Raw genomic sequence first — 17639 nt, forward strand, 5'->3', positions numbered from 1 at the left:
ATTCAGTTTTGAGACACTGAGAGAACTATAAATTATAACCAAACTCAGACACCTTATAAATGAAGTTACATTATTGACAAAAAAATGGATCCTTATTTGAGGTGATATAATTGTATGAATCTCGTTAGGTACAACAAGTGATGCGAATCATCAGTGATAGATGCTTATACTAAATTTTTTCCAAATAATTTTTTTCATGACATATAAAACTAGACAGCGATACATGTAATTTCCTAAAGTAATTTTTGATATATATTTTTAAATACTACACTTTACCACATGACAACAGAGTCATGTGATACAAGTATATTTTTTAATGAAATGCATTCTTTGAATCATGGTTAATTAGAAACAAACAATGCAAACTCCACAGTTATATAATACCTAAACTAGGTTTGGAAACTAAAACTGCCATTTAAAATACTATAAACAAGATAACCAAAACACATATTCATTTATTTACATTCTATTTTGAAAATGCTTTCTTTCACTGTATTTAAGTTTATATTTTCCTTTTCAAAGCAGCCACCATCACATGAGTTAAATATCCTAAAAATCACACTGAAACTACAAAACAGAATTCTAATTATGTTTAAAACTAAGCTTCAATTATTAGTAGTATATATTGTGGCATGGGAATTTAATCAGATAATTCTATTATATTTCTAAAATAATAATTATTACTTAAATGAGTTATTTATGGGTTACTTTTTTATAAGGTATCTTAATTATCAGAGAATTAAACTTAAATATTATACTGTACTTTAATTCATAAAACTAACAAATGTCAAAGATTTTCAACTCCTTTTATCTATATCAGTTAAATAACAATACACTTAGTAAAAAAGAAAGTAAATAAATTGAAGTATAGTTATATAGCAAGCCTCAGAAGTTACCCATTCAGAACTGCCTAGTATTATCAGTTTCTATTATTATTGTTTTTGTGGCTAGTTTCTACCTCTAAAAAGCTAAATCACATCTAATAGGATCATGATTTAGAAAAGACCTCAATTTTTATTCATCACAATTATATAATGTCAGAAAGTGTTCAAACTCATGACAGATAAAAACTCCATGTTTAAACAGCCATATTTAGTTTGTCTGAGCTGGTGAGCAGATGTAAATGTAATCTGCAATACTATCAAACTCCAGGTCTGATAAGCTAATATTTATTTTTAAGTGCTCCAAAAATTATTTGTAAAAGCTTCATAAAAAGGATTCCATAAATGTATTGTGATTGTATTTTAGCAATTATTCTACACTACAATGGACGTACATGCTCAAACAAGACACCTCAGCAGTATTTTAAAGCAGTAACCACCTAGCCAATTTCTGTATGTTCTGTAGTTTTTCTAATCCACTCTCCCTGTGGTTGAGCAAAATCGAATTGCCTCTCACATTTGCAGACAGCTCTGTGAAGGTGATAATAGAGCTGCTCCCTGCTGTCATGAGGCAGGAAATAGGAAAATGGCATATGGGGCTAGAAAGAAAGAAAGAAAAAAAAAAAAAAAGAAAGAAAAAAAGAAAAAAAAGAAGGAAAAAAGAACTAAACATGAACAAAAGATTTCAACAAAGAACAACTATAACCCAATATGCTTTGCAAGTTAATCTCTTTTCAGAATCATTTAGCATATCTAATCATTCATCTGTGTCCTCACTCCAAAAATGCAAACGGTTGATACCAAATGTTTGGGTCAAGTTTTCACTGTCTAAAATATTTGGAACCTACAACTGCAGAATATGTCCTGCACAATGTCTGCAAACAGAGCTCTTTAGATTTTTTAAATGTGCCAATCCCAAATTCACCATTTTAAAATAAAAGAAGGTACAGCAATGTTTATTAAAATATTTATAAAATGTGTATAGAAGGCTTTCAGTATGATTAACATTCTTAAATCTATGAAATAAAAATTAAAGATAAACATTTATAATTAGACTAATTAAAGTAGAAACAAATCTCTAAATAGGTAAATTGCTAATGATAATACCAAGACACATTTATTAACTGGTACAGTTTTTTGTTCGGTTGGTACTTTTGTGTAATTAAGAATCATGCTTTAAACAAAATAGATTTTTATGTGATGTATCTGTAAATAGAATGTGGCAGGAGATGCTAATAAACATAGAATCCACTCTACCTTTCCTTTTACACTCTGAATGGGATCCACAACCACTGCCACAGCTCTTTCCGACAAGGCTTCAAAGCTCTGCTGAGTGTTGATATCCACACCAGAAAGCCAACAACCAAAGCCAGGGTGACTGTGATACCAACCAACAACCATCTCAGGCCTGAAACAAAGAGGGCATTCAGCCGTTCAGAACAGAATAAGTAATACATTTATGATAGAAAAGAAACAACAAACTAACAGGGTATAAATTAAGAAGACATGAAAAACACACAGGTGTGAAAAAGCACCATTAGAAACACTGAAATCATACACCATATTATCCAGAAAACATGGAAATGAAAAAGTGTGACAAAGGAGTGCTATCATTAAGAGATGCACATTAGCAGTGGTAGATAAGGCTTTCAGTTTTTCACCTTGTTACCACACTTTCTCAGAGCCAGTTTTTACCCTTTCAGCATTCAAGTAAATATCTACTCTTTAACTCCTTAGCTCTGGGAGTTGGATTTTCCAGGCAGAGTACATTTTTAACAATGGACACCAGGATCCACTGTTGTGAAAGGATTAAATATCAATTAAACCAGCAGTAGAACTAGGAACTCAGTCAAAAACCAATTTGCACTGTTCTGCTCAGCTGCTGAGCCTTTTGCTAACATTAATTTTGAAGTTTTTTCCACAGTAGAAGAATTTGAGCAAGAGAATGACAACTATTGAGAGATTTAATCTGGGGTAAAAAACTTGAACAATATTTGGATTGTACTTTCCCTGTCTTTAAAACTCAATATGACTACAAATATAATTAAATATTCAGAATTTTATTTAGCTGCAACTCTCAAATTTTGGAACATACAAGCTCTTTCAATTATAAGTGACTAGAGAGTAACTCCATATGCTAAACGGTGGGAAGCTACAGTCCAAATTTACTATGTAACAGTTGAGAATTTTAACATGAGGCAGTTTCCTAACTGGCAAATTTCTATGATTCTAGAGGAAAGAGATACTAGATAGGTGGTGCAGAGCACTGACAGTGATACTTTTACATTAATTACGTGGCTTTTTTTCCCTAAGAATGATATTCACAAACATGTAAAATTCTGAGATACATTTCTGAAAATATTTCCCATAATTCCATTATATGATCATTTGAAATACTTACCTTCCTGTCTGCTTCAACATATCCAACATCTTGGCTTGGAACACTGGATCGACTGCCTCCACACTGACACCCTGATTTAGAAAGAAAGCAAAACGATTAGCTTCTATAACAATGAGAAAAAAAATTATATTATAAGATAAATGAACAAAAAGCTACTGCCTAAAAACCTGTGTATATTATTTTGGGATACCAAAATAAGTTAATAGGTTTTGATACCCATATTTGATACCCACTCATGTCATTCAATTATAAACCATACATCAATAAAACTTTTTAAATTGCCAAGTACCAAGAAAACCAAAAAATTGCCAAGTACCATACTGCTGTTAGCTAATGAGTTAAGATAGTTTTTTTTTTTTTTTTTTTTTTTTTGAGTTAAGATAGTTTTTAGGCTCCTTTAAAAGAGTTTATGGGGGCTTCCCTGGTGGCGCAGTGGTTGAGAGTCCACCTGCCAATGCAGGGGACACGGGTTCGTGCCCCGGCCCGGGAAGATCCCATATGCCGTGGAGCGGCGGGGCCCGTGAACCATGGCCACTGAGCCTGCGTGTCCGGAACCTGTGCTCTGCAACGGGAGAGGCCACAACAGTGAGAGGCCCACGTACCAAAAAAACAAACAAACAAACAAAAAAAAGAGTTTATGGCCATGACTAATGTGTGTGTGTATATATACACACACCAGAAATACCAAATAAGTGAACCAACTATTTTTTGGTTAGATCAGTCTAGGCAAGCATACTTCCTAACGTCATCCTCTGATAACTGATAAGCACTAGGCCTCTTCCATCTCATCTGAAGTTCTACAAATATTGTGCTATTATAATAATCAACAGTTCAAGTTGGTTTTTTTTTCTTCAGTAATATAAACACCTTGAGGAAGGAAAATAATTTAATAGTTTCCCAGAGTTGTTTTTATTTGTTTTTTGGTTGGCTGAGTTGGGAGGGGAGGATGTTCAGTGCTTTAGTTAGGACTACTTGGTAGATTAGGCAATTGGAGGGAAATATATACATTTGAATATTACCTCAAATATAACAGCATTCTCAAAATATTCCCCACAAGAGGCAATCTGCAACCAAGTCTTTTAAATGCTGCATTATTTTGCTAGTTCAACCAAAAGAAAATTTTAGGACATGGAAGTTAATTAAAGGCATTCATATTATCTCTCCAGTGATAGATCACTGCCATTATAGCTCCCTCAAGGTTTTCCTCTAACATCAGGAATTTAAGTCTAATCTACCTAAACAAACCAGTTAACATAAGCACTTCTTCCCACCAAAATAAACAGTATTTTGAATTCTAATTGAGAGTGCATCCTCAAGAACAGGGGTATGCAATCTACTGCCTACAGCCTAAGAATGTTTTTTAACATTTTTAAAGGGTGGTTTAAAAAAAAAACAAAACAAGAATATGAGACAGAGATATATGTCTTTACAGAAAAAGTCTGCTAACTCTTGGGCTAGAAGAAAAACTTTCCAACTCTACTACAGAGAATGAACATGGGGATCAAATATTCTATTTTATATTGTCAAACAAGCACTTGTAGTACAAGGAAATAAAGGATATTAAAACTTAAGAACCCTTTACTACAATGGATATCCACATAAGGACATTCATCAGACGAATATACATATTATATTTTCTTAGGCAAGTAGATGAGAAGGATATATGTGTTATTTTTCAGAAGGTAAGTAAATGGTTATTGTTTTTTGGCTATTAAAAAAAAATCTAAATACACACCTATCTACAAGCCCAATGCATTAAACAAAACAGCAAAACAAAACAAAAAACTCCCACAAAGAACAATGCATTCTAAATGCATTAAAGTAGAGGACTTTCAAAATGTGTATGCAGTATGGTTCGTCTATTAACAAATTACCATGTGAAAAAGGCAAAAAGAACTAAAGTTTGTCATGGTTTTTTGTTTTTTTTTTTAAACTTAACATTTTGAATAGGAAAAGCTTAAGAGTCATTTATCACCATACACAGAACATTTTAAAAAGGGTGATATTTCAAAACAATAAAAACAAAACATGAGGACTAGATAATGTAGGTGAGTTGAAACTCTAATTAAGAGTGTCTCTGGGGGCTTCCCTGGTGGCGCAGTGGTTGAGAGTCCACCTGCCGACGCAGGGGACGCCGGTTCATGCCCCGGTCCGGGAAGATCCCACATGCCACAGAGCGGCTGGGCCCGTGAGCCATGGCCGCTGAGCCTGCGCGTCCGGAGCCTGTGCTCCGCAACGGGAGAGGCCACAACAGTGGGAGGCCCGCGTAAAAAAAGAGTGTCTCTGAAATCTTTTGAACCAAGTGTTCAAACTAATCAAACTAGTATCCTACTATTTTAAGGTAACTAACTTATAAATCCAGTACACTGTGCTAGTTAAAGCTAAAAGAACAAGTAAAGGGATTAAATGTTAGCATCACTCAATTTGTGGATCTACAGGGAATTCATAATGCATTTAAAAGATCAATGATTTGATTCAATACAGTCTAAAAATTTCTATCATTAATCTTATAATGAATTTTTCTATCAGAAAGAGAAAATTACAATATGATGAGAGTTATTTTACACAGGAAAAGAAAGGAGAAAAGAAACACATTTACTTGCATCAGGCAACCAAAAAAGTACTCACTGTTCCTGACTGTGGCATAGCAAACACGTCAATCACTCTGACAGTGTAATCATCAACAAATTCTCCAAGCATCAGACCCATAACTTCCATTGGAACCCCAGCACGACCATGTTTTAACATCTGTAAAGAGGAAGATATATAGACACAAAGCTTTGAGACCTTTGGACCCACCCCCCTTTTTAAAATTAATAACTTAATTGTGTTTCAGTGGAAATAAAACACTCTATTTTATACATGCACCTAAAACAACAGCTTATGTGTGAAAGGGTTAACGTGAAAAATATTCCGAAGTAAAAGAGAGAAAGCAGCTGAACTCTCTGAAGCAAGTAACTCCATTCAACACTTACTTTTAACAGTGCCAGGGAAGAGATATAGACTTGTTCTGCTGTGTCCACTGCAGGAGCATCTGTAGGTGGGCCCTAGAAACAAGCATACAAATCATTATAAATACAAAGAACTTATGAGTTTAAAATTAAAGTTACAAGTTATTTAAACATGATTGTTTTAAAAGAGTTTAGGGGAAACATGGTAACTATTCAGCTACAACACAATCAAAACAAGCTTGTAAATATCAAACCTGTAGAAAACATCAAACTTAGTACTCAGGTAAGTGTCCAATGGACAGAACGCTTGAATCTTTCAGCGATGCTAATTTACCTCCCCTACAAAATAACTATAATGCACCAATTAGCTATGTTTCTTACCCCAACGTGAATGTAAACTGATTAACTGAAGGACCAACACGAACAGTAAATTCTCTGAGCCTGATTTTCAGCTAAAGACAGCATGTAGATTAGGGCTATGGGATCTCTGCAGAAACTTAGGTATGGGGGGGGCGGGTGAGGGGCGGAGAAGACTTCTAATCCCTAGGTGAAAGAGCTGTGAACAACATGCTCTTCACTTCACCTGATGAAGTTGTTCCCCTCCCCTATACAACATCAAATTTAACACAACTGCCCCAGATGTGAACAAACTGGTTGAGACTGGTATAGCTAACATGAAAATACTTCCAAATCCTGACAACTACCTTTAAAACAAATACTACTATTAATCTTATTACAGCCTAAGAAGATACTATGTTTCCCCCTAAGGATTCTATCTTCTTCATCAAAATCACCAAACCACTATTTAGTGTAACATTCTGCCACACGAAGTAATTTAGATATAGTCCTTACCCTCAAGATGACTACAATCTTATAAATTTAATTCTGCCCCAATCAGTGCACATGGAAAGCTTCTTGTTTTTTAATACTGAGCAGTCCTGGGAAACTAAAATGAGATGTGACTTATTTTTTTTTTTTTTCGGTACGCGGGCCTCTCACTGCTGTGGCCTCTCCCGTTGCGGAGCACAGGCTCCGGACGCTGCAGGCTCAGCGGCCATGGCTCACGGGCCCAGCAGCTCCGCGGCATGCGGGATCCTCCCGGACCGGGGGACAAATCCGCGTCCGCTGCATCGGCAGGCGGACTCTCAGCCACTGCACCACCAGGGAAGCCCGAGAGATGTGACTTTTAATTGCCAGGTCCTGTTTTGCTTAAAGTTCCCTTTCCTCAACAATAACTCTATTACAATTACATAATGAACACGTTAGCTATCTAAATTGTAAGTCAATATTCTATCTTGCTTTCATGGATTTGCTTATTACTAAAATTAAAAAATTGCTTTACTCATTACATTTCACACTTATAGGTCTGTGTGTACTTTGTGCTTCTTGTCTATTTATATGCCAAATTCTGTGATGCTTTGTTTTGTTTAAAAGCTCATAATACTTACTGGAAGCACTGAGTATGAAAAGTTCTAGAATAAGTTTTCTCTAAATATAAGCATCACATACAAAAACTACCTCTATTTCCTTATATACAAAGTGGTGAGAAAAATAAAATCCTTCAATCCTTCAAATTTTATGTTTAAAAATACATGTCAGATAACAAATTTAAAAAGGAACGAATTCTTCATTGTTATCACCTAATGCAGCTTTGCTGCTTGCCTTTCAAATAGATATGAAAATTCTAAGGTAAGCTAAAGTGCTATCATGCCAAAACATTTGTTGAGGTCACCACATAAAACAAGATAATTTTGTTGATATTACAATTTTATTCATCTAATTAAGAAAGTTTAAAAAGTTTAAGAAAAAAGAGAAGAAATAGTAAATTAGTTGTCACAAGATGTTTTTGGGGAAATAATACCCTAAGGTCAGGATAATGAACACTGTATTCATAAAAGTTATTTCCTAATTCAGAACAACTTAAAAAATGCCCATGACAAAAGTTAAAACTGATATCTAGGCTAGAGTTATTAATACAGCCTTTCTCAATGTGCCAGGAAATACTTATTAAGAAAAAAAAAGAATAGGGAAATAAAACATCACATCATCACCAAAATGCATTACTGACAAAGTTCAAAAACTATTTCTGCCAAAATGCATTACTGACAAAGTTCAAAAACTATTTCTGCCATCAATGAAAGAAGAAACACTGTTTTGTTCAGCATTATATATATCTAGTACCTAGCAAAGTGCCTGGCACACAGAACTCACTAGGTATTGGTTGGAAAAAAAGAATGAACAAGTTAAGGTAGTGCAAGCCAATGGAACAGGAAGGAAAAATACCCACCAGTTACCCTGGGAGAGAGAACAAGCCAGATGCAAGCAAGTACAAAGATCGCTAGCTCCTCTCTCACTATGTTCTTCTGGTTCAGAAACATACTAACAGAAAACCATGTAGCTGGCTTCTCTATTGTTGTTTCTTGAGACAGCAGCCAGTGATATTTCCTGTTACCCTTCTCACTCTATTACTACTGTTTCTTGATCTAGTTAGAATAAATTTCCCAGAAAACAACTTGACAAGAAGTAGAGAAGGGTTTGTACCAGTGAACTGCAACCTAAAGAAAAAAAAAAAAAGTAACCCATGTAAAACACCGTCTATGGAACATGTGTTAAGGATCTCTGGAGCAGATGCTATCATTTTTCTATCATCATGCTCACCTGTTCAGAATAGCACACAACCAGGCAATGAAGAAAACCCCATTAAATATCCTGGAAACTGAGCTAAAACAGTTATGTAAGAGCCAGTACAGCTGTAGATCAAAGATGACCTGAGTTGAGAAAACTGTGGAGCAATGTACAATTTACATACATTGCCTTTCAGCAAACACTCCTGAGGAATAGCATTCAGATAATTCAAAGAGAGGAAAGTCATTTAAAAATAGGAATCATATACAAAATTCTGGAAAACTATTTGGCACCAGCAGAATACAAGACAATTTCTTATCTTTGAAATAGAACACTGGAGGATAGACCAAGATGAAAAGATGAAAAACAGTTAAGAATTAAAGTTACACTGGAGTAAACAAGGGTAAAAATAACACTATGACAAGTTTAATTCAGTGATACAGAACATAAACTTTTGAAGATGTCTTAGAATGTAGAGTAAAAAAGTTACAGATGAAAACTATTAAAAATATAATACTAGAGGAGAAAGGAAGGAGATGTAAGCTAAGAAATACAGTTGATCCTAAGAATAAAATAAGAAATGGAAAGCATCAATAAGACAAAGCTGAAGAAAACTTTCTTGAATGAAAAACAATTCAACTTTTGCATCACTAAATGTCAGGCAATAATCAATGAAAAAAAGTGTTATATACATTGTAAAGTCTTAGGTAAATCTTAACTACATGAATAAAGCAAAATTTCTAAAACCATACAAATAGAAAAACTACATAACCTGAAGAAAAAAATGCACCTCAGCTGACTTTGAATTTCTTTGCAACATTAAATGGCAGAAAACAATGAAACAAAGTTTCAGACTTTTAAGAGAGATACCCTCTGGAGTCAAAAACATTACACTCTATGAAAAAAAAAATGTCTGAAGGCCCACAAATATATTACTATATACACAAGGGCTCAGAAAATATGATTCCATGTATCTTCCTTCAAAGAACTTTTTGAATAAATGATCCAGTTGAGACCCCACAAATGAAAAATAGAAAATTAAAAATGGAAAAGCCATTATACAAAACAATTTGTTAAGACCACTGAAAGCAGTTAAAAACAGAGAGAGCTAAATAACACAAATAACCAGGGTTCAAAACCACAGATCTCACCCAATAACTATATAGGGCAATGGAGAGAAATGAAGTATACAAAACTCTCTGTTTGACATATAGGAGGGGAAAAAAGAGATCTGTTTAAGTGTTGACTTAGACTATTACAGAAATATGGATTTGAGAGTCTTTTGAACAAATTTAAAGTAACCACAATAAACATTAAAACTGAATATACACCTTACCAAATCTCTGAAGAAGAAAAAGCTAACACAACACTGACAATAAAAAATATGAAATGAAAATGAAATGAAAAAATATAAATGAGGTATAAATGAGGTAAAGTCCCCTGTTAAAGGCCTTCTATAATGGGTTTAAAATGGAAATTCATGTATATGCTGCTTACAAATAAGAATTAAAACAAAACAAAAGGATTGGTGAGATTTGTCAGTGACATAGCTATTTCTTTTTGCAAAAGAAGCCACAATGGCCACTATATTTTACTTACCTTGCCTTTCTTCAGTGATGTGTTACATTAATAGATTTCCTAGTATTAAACCACCTTTCCAGGATAAATTGTCCAAGTTTAATTTACTATTTTTATACTAAAATTTAAAATGTATTTATACATAATTTTTATTTATATTACTATATATATTATTATGAGTGAGACTGACCTGACATTTTCTTTTTTTCTGTTAAATTTGTCAGGTTTTGATATCATTATGCTAGATGTATAAAATGAATTGGAAAGTTTTACAACTTCCCATTTTCTATGTTGTAATACAATGTATATATACTAAATTATCTATGTCTTCAGATTTAAATTTGGACAAGTTCACTAATGAAACTTTTGGCTCTGACGCTGATTTTGGAGCTAATTTTTATAACATCTGCAGTGGTTTTAATAAATTCAGGTTACCTGTCTTGAAACTAGATGGAATATTATATTGTTCCAGAAAGTTTCATTTCATTTAAATTCAAAGTTATTACCATAGAATCGAACATATTCTACTTTATCTTTTCTAACTGTTCAGTATGGAAAACATTTAAAACTAAATTTGTTTCTCCATGTCACATTATCACTACCCAGATAGATCAATGATTTACATTAAAAAAAAATCAAATCATAACCAAAACCATGAAAAAAATATTGGTGAAGGGAACACCTCCTAATTCATTCTATGAGGCCAGCCAGCATTACCCTGATACCCAAACCAAAGACACTACAAGAAAAGAAAACTACAGACAGACCAGTATCTCTTATGAACATCGATGCAAAAATCCTTACAAAATACTAACAAACAGAACTCAGCAGCATATTCAACGGACTATCTATACACATGACTGAGTGGGATTAAAACTTGCAATGCAAGGATGGTTCAACAAACAAAAACTGGCCAATGTAATACACCACATCAACAGAATGAAGGGGGAAAAAAAACCCACATGATCATCTCAATTGATGCAGAAGAAGCATTTGACAAAATTCAACACTCTTTCATGAAAAAAACACTCAACAAACTAGGTATACAAGAAAACTACCTCAACATAATAAAAGCCATAGATGAAACATCCACAGTGAACATAATGTCCCATGTTGGTGAAAGACTGAAAGCATTTCCTCTAAGATGGGGAACAAGGCAAGGATGCCTGCTTTCACCACATCTATCCAAGATAGTACCGGAAGTTCTAGCCAGAGCAATTAGGCAAGAAAGAGAAATAAAAGGCACTCAAGTTAGAAAGGAAAATTTCTCTGTTTGCAGATGATATGATCTTATACATAGAAAAGCCTAGGGCTTCCCTGGTGGCGCAGTGGTTGAGAGTCCGCCTGCCGATGCAGGGGACACAGGTTCGTGCCCCAGTCCGGGAAGATCCCACATGCTGCGGAGCGGCTGGGCCCGTGAGCCATGGCCACTGAGCCTGCGTGTCTGGAGCCTGTGCTCCGCAACGGGAGAGGCCACAACAGTGAGAGGCCTGCGTACCGCAAAAAAAAAAAAAAGAAAAGCCTAAAGAATCCACAAAAAGGACATTAGATCTAATAAGTGAATTCAGTAAAGTAGCAGGATACAAAGACAACATTCAAAAAACCATGCAATTCTACATACAAATAATGAACAATCTGAAATATTACAAAAATAATTTCATTTATAATAGCATCAAAAAGAATAAAATACTTGGAATTAACCAAGAAGATGAAAGTCTTATACAATGAAAACCACAAAATAATGCTGCAAGAAATTAAAGAAGACATAAATAAATGGAAACACATCTCATGTTCATGGACTGGAAGACTTAATATTGTTCAAATGTCAAAACTACTCAAAGTGATCTACGGATTCAAAGCAATCTCTGTCAAAATTTCAATGACAACTTTTGCAAAAATAGAAAACCCATCCTAAAATTCATATGGAATCTCAAGGGACCCTGAACAGCCAAACAATCTTGAAAAAGAACAAAACTGGAGGACTCAGACTTCCTGATTTCAAAATTACTACAAAGCTACAGTAATCAAAACAATGTGGTATTGGCATAAAAACAGGCACATAGACCAATGGAACTGAACAGAGAGCTCAGAATTAAACCCTTGCATATATGGGTCAAATGATTTTTTAATAAGAGTGTCAAGGGTGCCAAGACAATATTTGCAAATTATATATCCAAAATACATAGCGAACTCCTAAAACAACCAAAAACCTGATTTAAAAATGGGCAAAGGATTTGAATAGACGTTTCTCCAAAGAAGATATATAAATGGGCAGTAAGCACATGAAAAGATGCTCAACATCACTAATCATTAGAGATATGTAAATCAAAACTACAAGGAGATACCACCTTACACCTATTAGTATGGCTACTAATAAAAAACAAAACAAAACAGAAAACAAGTATTGGCAAGGATGTGAAGAAATGGAAAACCTCATGCACTGCCGGTGGGAATATAAAATGGTACAGCCACTGTGAAAAACAGTGTGGTGGTTTCTCAAAAAGTTAAAAATTGAATACTGTAAGATCTGGCAATTCAACTTCTGGGTGTATAACCCCCCGAAATGAAAGCAGGTTCTCAAAGAGATGTCTGTACACCAATGTTCACAGCAACGTTACTCACAAGAGCTAAAAAGTAGAAGCAATCCAAGTGTCCACCAATGGATGAATGGATAAGCAAAATGTGGTATACACATACACAATGGAATATTATTCAGTCTTAAAAAGGAAGGAAATTCTGCAATATGCTACAACATGGATGAACCTTGAGGACACTATGCTAAGTCAAATAGCCAATCAAAAAAGACAATACTGGGCTTCCCTGGTGGCGCAGTGGTTGAGAATCCGCCTGCCGATGCAGGGGACGCGGGTTCATGCCCCGGTCCAGGAGGATCCCGCATGCCATGGAGCGGCTGGGCCCATGGGCCGTGGCCACTGGGCCTGCACATCCGAAGCCTGTGCTCCGCGGCGGGAGAGGCTACAGCAGTGAGAGGCCCGTGTACCGCAAAAAAAACAAAACAAAACAAACAAAAATCATAAAGACAGAAAAATATAATGATGGCTGCTAGGGGCTGCATGGAGGGGAGTATGGAAAGTTACTGTTTACTAATGGATAATATTTCAGTATAACTAACTAAATAAATAAATAAATTTGACCTGGGCGAGGAAATACATTCTAGTTACAAATCCAACTGAACAAAAAAAATATATAAAACTGACAATATAATCTAAAATTTCTGAATACAGGCATACCTTGGAGATACTATGAGTTCAATTCCAGACCGCTCCAATATAGTGAATATTACAATAATGAAAGTCACATGAATTTTTTGGTTTCTCAGTGCATATAAAAGTTATGTTTACACTATACTGTTGTCTACTAACTGTGCAATAGCATTATGTTTAAAAAAACAATGTACATACCTTAATTTAAAAATACTTTAGTGCTAAAAAAAATGCTAACCATCATCTGAGCCTTCAGTGAGTCATAATTTTTTGCTGGTGGAGGGTTTGAAATATTGAGAATTACCAAAACATGACACAGAGACACGAAGTGAGCAAATGCTGTTAGAAAAATGGCACCAACAGATTTGCTGGATGCAGGGTTGCCACAAACCTTCAATTTGTAAAACACAATTATCTGCAAAGCACAATAAAGTGAAGCTCAATAAAATGAGGTATACCTGTACTAAAAAAGTTAAAAGGAAAAAAAAAAAAACCTGAAAAAATAGTTGCCCCATTTATGACAAAAAGTCAATACCCAAGTTAACGAAATACTAAAATCTTAATGGAAACATGGGCAAAGAATATAAAGCAACTAATTACATAAGAAATAATGAAATAAATATGAAAAATATTCAACCTCACTAGTTGACCTCCTTTAATTAAGAAATGCCAATTAACACATTAAGACATTGTTGTTGCTGTTGTTTTCCTATCAAACAAGCTTTACAATGCCCAACTTTGGAGCGGGTGTGATAAAAGAGACACTCTCAGCACTACTGGTGGAAACGTGAATTAGTACAAACTATCAGAAAAGCCACTGAGCAATGTATATCAAGAGCATTACAACTGTACAAACTTTTTAACCCGCTTTTGCACTCCTAGAAATTATTTAAGTAAATAAACAGTGATGTTTGCTTGAACCAGAATATTCATGATACTTCTTTTAATAATGCAGATAAACCTAAGAACAAATAACAACCAATAATTTAAAAATACTGTTGAAAGCTCCTTTCTCTGAGATCTCAGATGACTCTAGCCATCTTAATCAGCAATATTACCTTAAGTTAAAAGTACCCTAGCTTGGGCTTCCCTAGTGGCGCAGTGGTTGAGAGTCCACCTGCCGATGCAGGCGACACGGGTTCGTGCCCTGGTCTGGGAGAATCCCACATGCCGCAGAGCGACTGGGCCCGTGAGCCATGGCCGCTGAGCCTGTGTCCGGAGCCTGTGCTCCGCAATGGGAGAGGACACAACAGTGAGAGGCCCACGTACCGCAAAAAAAAAAAAAAAAAAGTACCCTAGCCTGCTGCTATATTGAATATTTTTAACTTACAATATTGAAGGAAACTTCCCTTAATTTAAAAAGAAAGCTAATAAAAAGGAGTATGGCTGTGAAGTACATTCACATGGAGGCAGATTCCTCTCCCATCCTGAAGGCCATGATAACAAACAGAGGTAAATTAGGAACTAACCTATAAGACACCACACAAGTTTCAACATTTACCAGTGCAAAGTATTTTAGAGCACTGAACCATGAGGTCTTTTTATGGTTGGCTCCTGACTGTATGTAAAGGATTCTACTCCAGAGTTCTTCACTCTCAGAATCTGAGCTACCAAGTACGGAAAAGTGACTTAAAGTCATCATATATAGGAAATATTCCAAAGAACTTAATAAAGCTTGGAAAAGACAAGATACAAAACAACTGTCTTCAAATATATGAAAAGCTGTCAGACAAAGTTCAGACTAATAGCTCTCAAAGTGCAGTCCCTAAACCAGATGCACCAGCACCACCTGGGAATTTGTTATAAACACACAATCCTACTGAATCAGAAATTCTGGGGGCAGAGTCCAGAAATCTTGGTTTTTAGAAAGCCCTCCAGGTGATTCTGATGCTTGCTAAAATTTGAGAACCACTGATTTAGACTATATAATTTGTAGAACTATGGACTAATGGAATGAAGCTATGGGGAGATTGAATTTGGCTTCAATGTAAGAAAAATCTTGTATTGGTCCAAGCTATCTAAAGAAGAGCTCCAGTTAATGAGTCCCCTGTAACTGGAGTTATGCAAACATAAGTGGTTCATATTGGGGTAAATGTTACAGAGGGGTTCAAATATTTGATGACTAATTAAATCAGATGATTTTTTTTAAGGGTTCCCTCCTCACTTAGTAATACTACCAATCATCATATTATTTCCTAAGGGAGACATCTCAAATTAAACATCTTCAAAAATCAAACTCACCATGTTTCTCTACAAGCTAACCTTCCCAACTTATAATTATCTTGAGTCTCAAACTAGAAACCTAGGCAAAATTTTCATTTACTCTCCTTCAGTCCTTATAGTCAATATATCACCAAGTTTTATCAATTCTTTGTTATTCTGCAGTGTGACAGAGATTTTTAAAATACTCATTTTTGGGGAAAGAGTTTCAAGAAAATACCATCCATAGAGTTCACTCCTAGTTAAGTAAGTTTGGGATATAATGAATATCCACCCTACCCCCCAAATTTATGTTGTATGTTAGAATATTAGAGGCTCTAAGAAAAATTCTGGAGTGGAAAAAATGTTTGTCTTTGTTTAACCTGAAGTTTTCCAATTCATTCCATGGTCCACATGGTCTTCTCAGAGAAAATCTGGACTTTCTTTTTCAGGCTCTGAAAAAATTTATCATTTTTCAAATGTGAGGCAGAGATCAAGCCCAGGCTCCAAATAATATTTAAGTATTTACCATGTGCCTAGTACTACAGCTGTATGGTTAAATGAAGGCTTCAAGAAGCTTATAATGTAAATGGAAAGGCAGACAAAACACACATTGGCACAGATCATCACGACTGAAATGCAGTCTCTGACTTCTAGTCATGTGGCCTTTCCACTACAGCATACCATCCCTTTTTCATATGCCCAAATATACTTTTATTCTGGAAGCTTAGTTCCTTTCCATTGTTTACAATTTTAGAATCCTCTTCCACCTGGAGCCATTTCCTACTAAAGAAAATGGAAATAAGTCTTGGGATGCTCTTCCTACCTAAAAGCAGTTAGTATGCCCACAAAGAACGGGGAACACTTCTGGGCCTCCCTTTATTTTCTGAAGTCTAGATGGGCACAGGGGGCTTGGCTGACCAAAAGGCACTACTGAATTTACTTATAACATAGTATGTACACTACTGTGAAAACAAAAATATGCCTTTTTATTAAAATATACTGTAGGGGGCTTCCCTGGTGGCGCAGTGGTTGAGAGTCCGCCTGCCGATGCAGGGGACACAGGTTCGTGCCCCGGTCTGGGAAGATCCCACATGCCGCGGAGCAGCTGGGCCCGTGAGCCATGGCCGCTGAGCCTGCGCGTCCGGAGCCTGTGCTCCGCAACGGGAGAGGCCACAACAGTGAGAGGCCCGCGTAACGCAAAAAAAAAAAAAAAAAAAAAAAAAGAAAAAAGAAAAAAAATATATACTGTAGGAAACAAGTTACACAACATTTGGGGCTTTTTTTTTTTTAATCACAGCATACAAATGATAGAAAAATAATAAGGCAAGCACAGTTCACAAACATATCACCTTATTCAAACAATTAAATCATGGTTGTACATATGTCAGCACACCAAATTATTTGAGTATCACTTTAATGTATTTTAAAGAACTGAGTAAATATGCACAACAACAAAAGTAGGACACTAGTTCATTACAGAAGCAGAGATATCAAGTAAGAATTTTCAAGATACTTGAGGTGCAAGATGGCTATACCCTAGGCAAATAAAGATATCGAGGTATAGCTCTATATCAAATGTTAAATAACTTAAGAAAAAACACGTGTGAGTCAGGGGATTCAAGGAGGAGAAATGTACAGAGTAGGAGCAGTCAGGGTAATGAAGTGGTAATGGGCACAGAAAGCGACTTCCAGGATTGGAAGGTGCCACCCAGGAAAAGAGATATAGGATGGTTTTTATTCCTCATCCACAGAAAGTTTCCACGTCCCTTTACCCCTG

General features: G+C 35.4%; 1 protein-coding gene across 1 annotated transcript in view; it reads right to left on the reverse strand.

The window, feature by feature from the left end:
* The window catches only part of PSMD14 (proteasome 26S subunit, non-ATPase 14), a 96586-nt gene that overhangs the window by 35669 nt on the left and 43278 nt on the right, over positions 1-17639 (reverse strand). The window contains exons 4-7 of the mRNA XM_060016686.2: positions 6258-6329; positions 5911-6030; positions 3283-3353; positions 2139-2289 (exon numbers count right to left, since the gene is read on the reverse strand). Coding sequence (XP_059872669.1) covers positions 2139-2289; positions 3283-3353; positions 5911-6030; positions 6258-6329 — 414 coding nt within the window. The remainder of the gene's footprint in view (positions 1-2138; positions 2290-3282; positions 3354-5910; positions 6031-6257; positions 6330-17639) is intronic.

The sequence above is a fragment of the Delphinus delphis genome, chromosome 7, assembly GCF_949987515.2.
Source record: "Delphinus delphis chromosome 7, mDelDel1.2, whole genome shotgun sequence".
Lineage (NCBI taxonomy): Eukaryota > Metazoa > Chordata > Mammalia > Artiodactyla > Delphinidae > Delphinus > Delphinus delphis.